Below are 13123 nucleotides of genomic sequence, written 5' to 3'. Positions count from 1 at the left end.
GGATGAAAGACCGTGGACCACGCGCCGAGTTTACGCGGAAAACTGACGGGACTGTCTCGTCGCGAGTGGCGACGCAGCAGCTTTCCGAGGGGATACTCGTGCTCTCATTTGCTCCACAGAAAAATTAGCTTCATCCGCGCTTAAAGTATCATTAGATTTTCTTATTTGAGTTCAATTTCGTCCAATTTCGTTATCTAATGCAAGTTGCAAGACGTTTAATTCGTAGAAGAGCGTCACTGCTTTTTTAAAACCGTTTGACCTCTTTTACTGCTTGACTGAAGGAGAAGAGAACAATTTCAAAGCTCTTACTAATTAATTGCTTAATAAATTATGCGATTATTAACGTATAACATTACATATCCAAATGCCGATTAATATCCAACTAATTCAAATCAGATTTCAATTAATTTAATCGAAACTAAGCATCTCGGAATCAGAGAGCATAATAAATTAATCGTGCCGGGACCGATTAATAATATTACGGTAGGAAATTTGACGGAAGTGCAGCAACAAAAACGTAGGAAAAAATATATATCGATTCGTAAAAGACTGCTGCTACCCGAAACTCGCGCATCTCGCGCCTCCTCTGGCCGACGTCGTCGAATAAAAAGGTACTGTCGGAGAACGCTCATGAACGTAACTATCCACGCTATGCATACCTGCATTTTCTTTTATACATTGTGATAATCGTTGATTACGGCCGAGCGCCATTGTTCCTACATTTGTTGAACCGTGACCCCACGTCGCTCGAGTAGCTTCGTGGCCGCGTTTCTTTTTCTTTTTCTGCCCTCCGCGTGCAAACACATACGCGCGTGCGCGTCCGCGTCTGAAACAGTTTGTAATTTGCCGCTTTCGAGCTTCTTAAAGCCGTATACTCGAGAAAAAGGAGGTAGAGGTGGCGGACGACCCTTGGATCGCCCGCCACCGCACGCGCGTCGCGTATCTATCATAAGTTTTTGTACTCTATCCTTATAGCGAATAGGCTTGCGTCACAGTTTGTCGGTGTGGTAAATAAACTGCATTTCTTTGTGATAACTCGTATTATTTATTTCCCTCTCAACCGTCCTCAGTATCGGCGCGTGGTAACAAGCACAAAGTGTCGGATCCCGCCTGCAATTCTTGTTCGTATAACACCCTTCCCTCTGTTCTCTTTTTCTCCCGTCCCCTCTTGCCCTTCCCTGCCGCCTTTCACTCTCTCACACGGAGAAAATAGTCTTTGAAAATTTATTTGTGGCATATAATGTTTATCTCGGAGAAATAAATTTTCAAAGACTACTTCCTCAGTGCATCTTGAGATCTTCCAGAGTTTCTTGTACTCTCTCGTCCCCGATATCGTTCACCGTTCCCGTCCACATGTCACTGAGATACCAAAGAGCGGGGATACGATAAGTACGAGGAGAATGCATATTTATTTATTACACTAACAGATTGTACGTTAGAATCGCACCGCTATATCGATCGGTGGACGTCGATGGTCGGCAGACGGAGGCGGCAGTCCAGATTCGTCGTCTGTTTCGGGCACGATATTATTCATTATCAGAATGTCTCTCAAAAGTGATTTGTCTAAATCTCACGATGTTGTCTCTTGGACACCGCGGGAGATTTACTTTTCGATTCTCTCTTTTTGTGGACATGTAAAGATCTTATTATCGCGATGTACAATCCCATTCTTCTAGCGTTTGTTGAATGTTGCAAAGGAAGATAATGGACAGAGATGGAGTATCATTGCACTGCATAAAAATCACTTTTCAGATTCGTTCTGAATGATTCACGAAATGATTCTTGCTAATGTGCAACGTGACTATTTACAAACAGGTCTTTCATGCTTCTTCAGATTTAACGGCATTTCAAACGCTCACGATATTGCACGACTTTTAAATTTACATAAATTTTCCTTGCGCACTCTTCAACAATCTCGAGGAGAGTATGTTCGTGTGATAGAACATTGGGTCTCGCTTTCTCTCTCGGTCGATTACAAGTAGGTACCATAAGAGGAAAATGGATTTATGCTTTTGGACGGACGGCAGAAACAAGAACGCCAATTATTCCTCAGAAAATCCTCAACGAGTTTAGAAATTCCATAGGAAAATCTGTGCTTCACAATGCAATTTATGACTAACTCGTTACAGTTTTCCATTATGCAGCCCAGTCGCGCACGTTATTTTCGCAGATAATAAATTTATCGTGAAAATTAAAATGCCAAATAGTTGTATAATTTTTAATTTTCATAGTAATAACTAATTAGAATATCATTCAGATCGTAATTAATATATTCGATATAAATTAGTGATATTTTATAACGGCGACAGTTCCAACGGGAAAATTCCAAACTTTATTTGGGCTGTCTGTAATATCAATTTCATTGTTATATATGCATTTATTTCAAGTACAGGTTGCATCGTCTTTTTGAAACCGCAATAAAAATATGGTCAGGTCCCTCTAATGCGTGCTACAAAAATACGCTCGCGCTGCTAAAAATGGATTACTGCATACACAGAGGAAACGATTTCTTTGGATTTAATAAATTTCGTTGTATCCAAACAAATTTGATATTTGGAATGCGTCCGGCCGCCGTGATTTTTCTTACGACTTCAGCGGCCATCTAGTGGCAGCGCCGAATTTTATAGGCGCCTGGCTAAATAATATAATGATTTAAAATTGAAAGGTATTACTTGAAGTAACAGTGTCTTTTCTATCAAATAATAGAGATCGTTTGAGAATGAAACAACTCTCGATCAAATAAATAGGAATGCTAAATCCAAAGGACCCTTTTTCTCCGTGTAATGTTGGACAATATTCTTAGCACGTATTCTTGCACGCCCCGCTTGCCGTTATAACGAATCGACACTGTCGAAACTTCGCGGCTCCTACACGGCCGTTTGGGAGAAATGTAGAACCATCGATCCACGCCGCAATCTGATCTACCAGTTTCGTAAACTGCAAACTTCTTACTTCGTGACACGTCGGTTCTACCGATGCACTGGGACCCGACCTAATACGGGCGAAATACGAACTTAGTTGAGGGGGGGGTTCAGTGCAAAGTCATACAAACCGGGCGCGCGATAAACTATGTTTATACCGAAGTTTGCGGACATTCATGAACTTTCTCAAATTCGAGCGAACCTACACAAACATTGTTTGACGCAATCCGAAAATTTCATCCGCACCGCGCAGTGCGCCCTACGCAATGCCAACTCCGCCCCGGGATGTTAATTACAGTTTAATACAATGAGATTTACATTTCCCCGTTATTTGTGCTTAATCAGCGGTAATCATTCACACGAGTTAAAATGTTAAAATGTAGACAGCGGGACGTTTTTTTTTTCGATCAAATTTTTCAGTCCGTAGAATTTTAACTAAGTAAAGTCTGAAGTAGGACATCGCTTATCGTGAACTTTTTAACACGTAGCTTAATTGGTATCTGTAGCTTCTTCCGAATTTTCCGTCTTGTAAAAATAACGTCTCTAATTGTTGCTTCTCGATAAAACACGCTTACGAGAGTAATGTGCATGACGTACGTGCGATTCATGGTAAAACACTTATCTGCATATTCACCGTAGTCATGTATACAGGATGTCTCACGAATCTGTGATAAAAAGTGCGGCGCATCGGTGGTCCCCGATGGTTGCACTCGTCCATGGAGCTGGAATCGAATCAAATCAGTGGCCGCTTCGTAAGCATAGATCTTTTTTTTCAAATTAAAGCCGAAAGCATAAAAAAATAGTACCCGCAGTGTCGCGATCCGGCAAGTGTAACGACATCTTCTACCGTAAATTGCTCACTGACGATGAACGCTTCCGGCAAGTGTACAAGACCACACTTCAGGCGCAATTAGCGTAGAGATTAATCACTGATCTCGCAGCTTATCTCATTGTTATCTCGTTAAATTAATGCTCGAAATGATTTTATGTAATAACAATGCTTTAATCGTTTAGTCGATAGAAAGGGAGGCTTCGATTAGTAATTCGCGAGGCATTTGCGCCCTGTGCGCCCTCGTTATTTGTCGTTTGTATGCGCGATGTACCTTAAAGTCAGCTGACACGGCGTTCAAGTCTCATGCGCCCGCACAACTTCCTGTACAACGACTCGAGGCCGCAAGAATTTCGTATATTGCGGACAATGGATAGATTCGCGGACAATCAAATGCAAATCTCGCCCTCATAAGCTTAATCCCATAAACGAGATAGCGGTACCGGCGCAAAGTCTACCAACACGTACACGAAAAGCAGTTAACCCCTTAACTTTGTTACTCCGTTACCCCCGTGCTCATTAGAGTATGCAATTTACGGCACACCCGTATTATTGTGTCTTTTAATATTCGCGTGCGGCGCGCACGCCTCGCTCTCGCATAAATAGCGTTTCCCGCGGGCACACCGTGCAAAATAAGTTTAATATAGTACGCTTGTGTAATTGGTAAATATGTCACTTGTTATTTACGCACGGCGCACCGTGGTTTAATCAGCACGGTGAGAATTTTGCAGAATTATAATAATGGCCAATTTTCACCGAATTGTTTCTTCCAATGCCGAGTAATTTTCTTTTCAACGAATATACATGCACACCCCCCCTTTGTCTTCATGAGCGTATGATAAAGTTACCGCTAATAAGAGCCGGTTAACGCGATGAAAACGCGACGCGCATAAGCGAGGCATTTCTTTCGGTTTATTTTTATTTCGAGAATGGTTGTCTTTTTGTTTTTAAATAAAACGCAATATAGACGTACTGTCCGCCGGTAAGCGTTTCCGTTATACGATATTGCGCCCATACGTGTTTGCACGCCGCAGCCTGCGCTACGCGGCACGCATGCACCGAAATAGCCCGATGCGAGGGTCTCACTCGAAAATACGACCGCAGAGATACCATTCGCTCTCACGATGGGTATCGTCTTTCCCGCGTGCGTGTCGGGGTCGAGGCACTCTCGCGTACCCTCCGATGCTCGGGGTGTGCGATTACCTAAAATCTACTCGAATTCAGCTTGAACGATCGCGGTCTAGATCGAGCGAGAAAAGCCGGACACTCGAGAGTTAGTTGGAAAATCCGGGAAAGTTGATGAGCAGAAATTATGAGGAAACTGGAGCTGCATTGTTTGGATTATCGGTTGATATTTCGAAAATTCGGGGGACGTCCGAGTAATCCGAGCATCCGCGAAAGCGCATTAACAGAAATATCCCGGGAGATAATAATGTTATAACGAAAAATCGAATGTCATTGTTGGTTTAACGTTTTACAATTAACAACGAGTCTGTTGCGCTTCTAGACAGTCTACGTATCATCTAGCGAATACGCAAGAGGATAAGGCGAGATTATATATAGTGCTCTTTTACGCTGCTTAATTATCCTAATGTATTTTACAGTAATTTCTTGTTATAAATGTCGTTAGATGCATACATGTATCAAATGGAAGCTTACTCTTGCATAAGTAATGGATGGGTCACAGGAGATTTTTACAGAATTCTTCTAAATAACTTCTAGGATACTCAAGATACTTGAAAAAATGGGAAATTGATTGTGACAGATAGATAATTCTTTCAGACTGAAAAATTCTAAAACCGTTTCTACATTACAAAGTTATTTTTGCAAGAGTAAAATGATTCCACCTCGGGATATTAACATAAAGAGCGTGAACTCTCGATGAAGACAAACTGAGCGTTCTGTCCGCCCGATGTTTCAGGTTCTTGAACAAGAGCAGAAGTCAGGCGGCGATGATGGCATCCCGCGAACGGGAACGTGAGCGCGAGCGGGAACGCGAGCGGGAACGCGAGCGGGAACGCGAGAGGGAACGCGAGAGGGAACGCGAGAGAGACGTGGACGCGGAGGCCGACTCGCCCTTGTCGACGAGATCCCGCTACGCGGCCCTGAAGGAGCGCCGACAACGGCTGGCACGTTCCAGGAGCTCGCACAACTTCGGCGGCGACGACCTCGACCTGGACGAGGAACCACCATCGCCAACGACCCAGTCGCCGAACGCCTACCTGGCGGCCAAGTACGGCGCCGGCTCTGAGCTGGCGCGGAGCCGCAGCACCCACGCCCTGAAGTCGAGGGAGCCGAGTCCGGAGCGCGATCGTCCGGGCGCGGAAAAGGACGGCGCGGCCTTGAGCTCCTGGGCCAGGTACCTCAAGAACAAGTACGGCAACCGCACCACCAAGGACAAGGAACCGCCCTCCTCGTCCTCCACGATACCTTCGTCCAGGTGAGCTGGGCCTCCAGTGCCCGCGAGGCGCAGAGAATCGGAGAGCGGTTCTAATCTTCGAAATTTGTTGGAGCTTCGTGTTTATCGAATGATGTAAATATTTGAGTGATGAAAGCTCTACGCGCGGCTGTACTAATTAATTGTCTATTTTCCACATAATGAATATAAATTGCTAGTCACATCGCAAATAGTGTAACGTACAATCGCGTATAATATCAATAAAGCTTTAATCGCATTGTATGCACAATGGTTCGGAATATTATACGCGCACTGGAATCAATACAGTTATTAGGCACATCATCATATTTATTAGATCATATCAGCGGGCGGTAAGCTTAACGCTGTTAAAAGAAACGAAATAGCGCGATTATATCGGCGCGTAATCGATTATTAATTACAACTTTACACGAATGCCGAAACAATTTCAGCAGTACCAGTGCGGCTTCGCGAAGGCTGTCGTTGGGCCTGCCTCTGAGGCACACCGGGCAAGCATCCTTCGAATCTTCTGACGACGACCAAAAAAACCCGTCAGGCTCCCCCACGTCCCCTACAGCAGCTCCCGTTATACCCGCGGCAGCAGGTTCCTCCACTAGGTGAGCCCTAATCACATTACGTTACGTAAGGACATCGGGGATGACATAAAAGCGCATCTCAAGCGGCTGCTTGTATAATTGCAATTACGTAACATAAAGGACGCCGTTAAAAACGAGAGACAAGGCAATTCGAGGATTTCTGGCGTTTCAACTTTGTGCCTTACGACATTACATATTTTTTCTTTCAAAGTTTACGAATGAAAACGCCGTATCTCTTCGCGAGATCCAATTTAGGAAACGGCTGAACGCGAGCCGCGAAGTTTCGCCCGGTTTTCCGGGTTCAATACCGGCGAAGCCTGCGCCTGGGAGGAGAAGAAGAAGAGGAAGAAGAAGTTTCGTACTTTATAGAAAGAATGGGATGCACTACCTGTTGGAAGGAACGCATGAGACTTTCTAAATATGCTACGGACATAGCGCGCTTGAACCAGGGGGAGGTCCGTCGGATGCGGCGAGGAGCCAGCCATTGCAATCAAAACACTTTATCCTCGTTATCCGTTGCGTTGCTCTCTCCGGGACTTCTCGCGCGGCCATAATTCTCGAAGATCTACCGCTGTTTCCGCCGGAGTGAAACATCGCGTCTCTCTTGAAAAGTGGATTTACGAAAAACATTCCTCTAAGAACAACGGCGCGCAATGAAGATACAGAGCCCCACTATATCCGAGTTTGCTTCTTTCTCTTCCTTTCTCTTCTCTCCTCTCTCTCTCTCTTTCTCTCTCCCCCCCCCTCTCTCTCCTGCACTTCCTCCGCAAACTTTTCTTAGCGCAATAGGGTTTCGGGACTTGTATCTGATGAAGAATAACTGCGTTCATCACGTAAGCGTTTGCGCGTGACCGCATGATTAACTACGCGGCCGGAAGGACGATTCCTCGGGGAGATCCATAATTGCGGAACGATTGGAAATCACGTATCCGAGCGTCGTTGATCGGCCCGTTAATTGATTCTAGCAATGGTCGGAGGAGTCATTACTTGCTGAAGCGGCGGCAGCTGTTTAAGTTCGGGATGCGGGGGAGCGATGCCGGATGCTTTACCTGGCCGAGAGGCCTCGCAGTCGGCCCGGACAACTCCATCGTCGTGGCCGACAGCTCCAATCATCGTGTTCAAGTAAGCCGTTCTTCCGGAAACTCAAAATCGGAACTCCGGATCAAATTTAAATTGCAGCATCAAAACGCGATAAGCGAAATTATTCCATCACATTTGGCGTAACGATTCTTCCAACGATAAAACTGTTAGTTGTAACAAAAATTGACAGAAGATTGCATTAGTTGGAAAAAAATTGTAATATTGAAAGCCGAATCGTTTTGCCGTGTAGCAACTTGCCAAATTCAATATTGAGGACATGTGCGCCTCGATAAATCAATCGCGTCGCTTGAGGCAATAATAGTTAACTTAATATGAGCGCGTAAAAACTGAAGTGTGTACACGAAGCCCTCAGGATTTTACGGGCGCCCGCCTCGACGTAATCGTAAATAAGGCACGGGGGAGAATACCCCGTCCTGCCACCGGTTATTGCGGTCGGCCGCGAGCCGATTTTAATATCGGCCCTCGATGTGAACGACCGCGCACCGCTCGGTCCGCAGGTATTCGACGGTAATGGGAACTTCATGAAGGAGTTCGGAACGTACGGCAGCGGCGAGGGCGAGTTCGATTGCCTCGCCGGGGTGGCCGTAAACCGGATCGGCCAGTACATCATCGCGGACCGCTACAACCACAGGATCCAGGTGCTCGATCCGTCCGGCCGCTTTCTGCGCGCCTTCGGCTCTCAGGGCACCGCCGACGGCCGATTCAATTATCCCTGGGGCATCACCACCGACGCTCTCGGATTCATCTACGTGTGCGACAAGGAGAATCATCGCGTGCAGGTGCGTGCGCCCTAACACGCTGGGGCTCATCGATCAACTCGGCGGATAATTAACTGATTATTGGAGAGAGGACACGTTGATGTTTGTTTTTCTCGTTTGAATATTTTCACGATAACTTCGTTACGTAAAGTACATGAGACAAGATCGAATAGCGAAGAGACGCGAGCTCGGTAAATTTCGTTATTCCGTTGACTTTTAGCGACTGTTAAAAATACCGTACTCTTACGCCAGCTTTAACAGCATACCTGACCGAAATACCGTTCGCACGCAGGTATTTCAATCGGACGGCACATTCGTGGGCAAGTTTGGCTCATGCGGTAGCGGACGCGGCCAGTTAGAACACCCGCATTACATCGCGGTGAGCAACACCAATCGAGTGATCGTCAGCGACGGCAATAATCACCGCGTGCAAATATTCGACGTGAACGGCCGTGTGTTGACGTCCTTCGGCTCGGAGGGCTCGGACGAGGGCCAGTTCAAGTTCCCGCGGGGCGTCGCCGTGGACGATCAGGGCTACATCGTCGTCGCTGATTCCGGCAACAACCGGATACAGATCTTCAGCCCCGACGGCGCTTTCCTCAAGTCCTTCGGCTGCTGGGGCAGCGGCGACGGCGAGTTCAAAGGTCTCGAGGGAGTCGCCGTCACCTCCACCGGCAACATCGTCGTCTGCGACCGTGAGAATCACCGGGTCCAAGTATTCTGAGTTCGTCGATTATGTTTCATGTAACGAAGGGGCTCTGCTCCCTTCTTTAACCAAACAGTTAACTACGCGTTGGTCGATATTCGCGTTTATTAATACTGCGTTTATTAATGACGAGCGAATATTGGGAGAATACCTCTGGACCGCGTCGCACATTTCAATGGAAGAGTGTATCGACTTCTACGAGTCCGAATAAATATCTGCAAAGTCGAGTTTCAATAATCTCCATTAGTTTTCTTGCATCACATTTTTTTTATCTGAAATTTGTAACGGATACTTAGCAAAGCTCGAAATTGAAAAAAAGGGTGGAAAAAATTAAACAGAGAAAATAATTCTGTACATTTTGGGAGGTAAATTATTGTAATTTTATATTAAAATTGATATATAATATCTTGAAAAATTTACGAACTTTAATATCGGATCAGATTATTTAATTTAGCGATTGTTAATTAAATAGAGACATTCTGCAAACATATTATTACGTATTAATTTTCGTCATAAAGCTGGGGTGAGATATCGTTACAGCCTGTTTCATTCGTTCATCACGAACGTAGATATTTTTTTTATCTGCTCTCGTAATTGGAAAAACCTCTCGTGAATCTTATGAAGCTTGTTATAATTTATTTTACTCTTTATTGCCTGGAAAACGACCTCCATCATCTGACCATAATACAGTCATCGCTTTCATAGTTTTATCTAATAAAATAATAAAGCACGGAAATAGTCTTTGCCGCAAAGTGATGATTTTCGCGCTTCTCTATGAATAAGAGAAATCCATTGTCGTAAAAATGGAAACGGTTGTTTGCCTCGGATTGCACTGTAAATTATTGATAATAATTTTGTTTGAGGTGCGTGAAATTCTGAATTTATTGTCTCCATCGGCGACTAGGTTAGTATATTAATGAAATAACTTGTCTTTAATTATATTACTTTGACGTAGATACTGGATCTCTTATCGAGCAAACGATTTAAGAAAAAGTTCGCGATGATTATCGTTCTATTCTGCTCGCCTTGCAAGCATTCCCAGATAGCACACATAGTTCTACGAATATTCTTCTGGAGTGCAAATATACATAATTTCAGAATATATTCCAATCGAACTCGTATTACAATTAGAAATCGTATATTCATAACAAAGAAGAACGTTTTTAGAACATTCGCCGAGAATGTCTTTGGAATATTCGTTCGGAATAATTTTTTAATATTCATCGAGTTTATGTATTGCGCATTGTTTATTGTGTAATACCCTTATCTTATGCAAAAGGCAGCGAAACCTGTGATCATATATATAACTGACACGCTATATTCGATAGACTATACTATTCACATTCGAAAAAGATTTGTAGTAGTGCCAGTCGAATGTTCCACGAACATAAGATAAATATATAAGAATGACCTATGGAATGTCCCAAATATTCTAGAGGGATATTCTTAAAATAGGAATGTCTTGTGCTATCTGGGTTGGAGCCGGTGATTGCGCAAACCAAATGGGGAAACGCGTTTTCTATTTCGAGCTAATATCTTTATTATCAAAATTTCCCGGACAAGCCGAACGCCCCTGCGTTTCCGGTTGCGAAACGCGTAGATCTGCCATTGCTTTCCTGCGGTTTACCGCGTTCGTTTCTCGTGTCACTTTGACGAATATTGGATTCATACACTCGGCGCACGACGCGATATGGAATGAAAGAAATATCGAAACGGACGGAATTGCGGAGAGAAAAGCCTAAAAAGAAGAGAAAAAAAATGGAACAGCAATCGTATCGACGAGCCCAACGACGCGATGAATAGAATCGCGCCGCTCGCTCAGCGGCGAGCGGTTCGAATTCTCGGGGAAAATCTTGGACTGCAGTCGCGATTCTCCGGTCGGCAGTTTTGAAAAATACACACGACCATGTTTGCCTTTTCGTCCCACTCTATTCTCACTATCACCGCTATCTCTCTCCTGTCTCTCTCCCTCTCTCTTTCTCTCTCTCTCTCTCTCCTTCTCGTACACACACGCACGATATCCGAACGACTTAATTTAATTTATATGCAAAGTGACAGCAAAGTTTGTACCGTTTGTATGCTTTAAATAAACTGTTGCGGAAGGAAGACGGTAGGTATAAGTCTTTTTCCGGACCACTCGCCTCTTAGCCTTCGACACGTACTATTCCGTTCGTCCTCTGCGAAACAGTTGAGACATTAGCTAAAGCGAGAAAGGATTATTACTTCTGCACTATGAATACGATCGTTAAATTTAGCGGTTCGCAAAGTCTTGGTTCTCGGCACTCCACTCGAGAGAGATGAGCAGTTGGAAGTGGAAGTTTGTCTTAGCATCAATAGAAGCTCTACAAGCAACTTCTCCGACGTATCCTAAGATCATTATTTGCCCGGATATTCCGGATATTAACTTGCCGTAATTGTATTATTCGCCATATCCCGGTCCAGGGGCAACTATAATATCCGGCATTCATGTTAAGTCAGCTCTCGCAGTATTTTATCGCGAATTGATTAACTAAGGCAATCGCTCACAATGTGATCTAGCACTTAGACCGTCGTTCTAGTCTCCGACACAATTTCTTAACAAAGTACACAATTTTCCCCATCGTTTACTAAATGATCTCACGACAAGACCTTTCTTTTCTATTTGCGATTAGTCTAAAACTTCAAACCAGCGGTAATTATCTGAGGTTGATAATGTCAACCAAATGTTCGAAGAAAAATCGCAAAAAAGAAAACGTAAGTAGATCAGGGAGGAGGGTGGGCAACTGAAAAGGTGAGTAGGGCAAGTGAAAAGTAAGTGTGAGTCAATAAATATATAATTTATTAAATGCAATGTGATGAAATGGTGTAACAATAGAGGGGCGGGCGAAACGGCGATCGTTAATGATCGCCGCGAAGGCGGACAAGAGATAATACGCCACCCCCGCCCGGCGCCCCCCCGGAGATCGGAAATATAGATAAAATATTTTCGTTATTATTTACAATATTAGTCGAACGTTAGTCAATAAATAATAAACAGTGGCATAATCCCTTTATTTAATAATATAATTTAATTATATATATTATATATATAATATTACGCTTGCGATAATAAAAATATTACAAGAGATGGAGCCTTTACCGTTATTCGTTTCCGCTAGTAAAATCTAGCACGTATGTGCCACATCTACGCGTCGTCCTCGTTTCGAAACTTCCTGACTTCGGGTACTCGATTTCGGGTCCTCGACCTCGGGTACTCGATCTCAGGCACTCGATTTCTCATCAGGCGATTACGCAGCAACAAGAGAGGATCAAGGTCCTACGCGATCGCTCGAATTTCGAAACGCGGAAACGCCAAGAGCGGATTGATGTCGAAACAGTCGTCGAAACCATCATCAACATTCCGGGAAAATCGTGCTCGCTCTCTCACACTCTCTCTCTCTCACACTCTCTCTCTCTTTCTCTCATTCCCTTTCTCTCCCTCTCTTTCTTTCTCCCTATCGCGAAAAAATCGACGATGGGACTGAACAACAAATGGCAAATCAGCTTGGTTCTCGACGTACGCAGAGAAATGATTTTTTTCGCAACGCGTCAGATTATCACAACGAAAGTACACGCGACATGCTTGGACGTTATCAATCGTCGAGCGGAGTAAAAAGGCTGTGTGTATGCATGTACGTGTATGTGTGTATCGCGTATGTGTCCCGTGTGTGTCCTGTATGGTACGTAAACGCCGCCACGCGAAACTGGGAGTTGTGTCGTGTGTGGGATCAGGCAGGCAGCAAGCAGGTACAAAGTGACCGTCGCGACGAAGGAACAA

At 44.4% G+C, this 13123-nt stretch overlaps 1 protein-coding gene across 3 annotated transcripts in view; it reads left to right on the top strand.

Annotated features, from left to right (window-relative positions):
- The window catches only part of LOC105563366 (RING finger protein nhl-1), a 64446-nt gene extending 54582 nt beyond the window's left edge, over window positions 1–9864 (top strand). For 2 of the 3 annotated variants that reach the window (XM_012014906.1, XM_012014908.1), the window contains 5 exons: window positions 5672–6190; window positions 6619–6783; window positions 7728–7884; window positions 8361–8642; window positions 8914–9864. In XM_012014906.1, coding sequence (XP_011870296.1) covers window positions 5672–6190; window positions 6619–6783; window positions 7728–7884; window positions 8361–8642; window positions 8914–9345 — 1555 coding nt within the window. In that variant the 3' untranslated portion in view covers window positions 9346–9864. The remainder of the gene's footprint in view (window positions 1–5671; window positions 6191–6618; window positions 6784–7727; window positions 7885–8360; window positions 8643–8913) is intronic. The other variant, XM_012014907.1, reaches the window with a different exon arrangement.
- Window positions 9865–13123: the final 3259 nt, after the last annotated feature.

This window comes from Vollenhovia emeryi, unplaced genomic scaffold, assembly GCF_000949405.1.
Source record: "Vollenhovia emeryi isolate VEMERY1.0 unplaced genomic scaffold, V.emery_V1.0 DF939177.1, whole genome shotgun sequence".
Classification (NCBI taxonomy): domain Eukaryota; kingdom Metazoa; phylum Arthropoda; class Insecta; order Hymenoptera; family Formicidae; genus Vollenhovia; species Vollenhovia emeryi.
The sequence above is the reverse complement of the archived record's forward strand: the minus strand, read 5'-3'. Positions and strand labels throughout refer to the sequence as shown.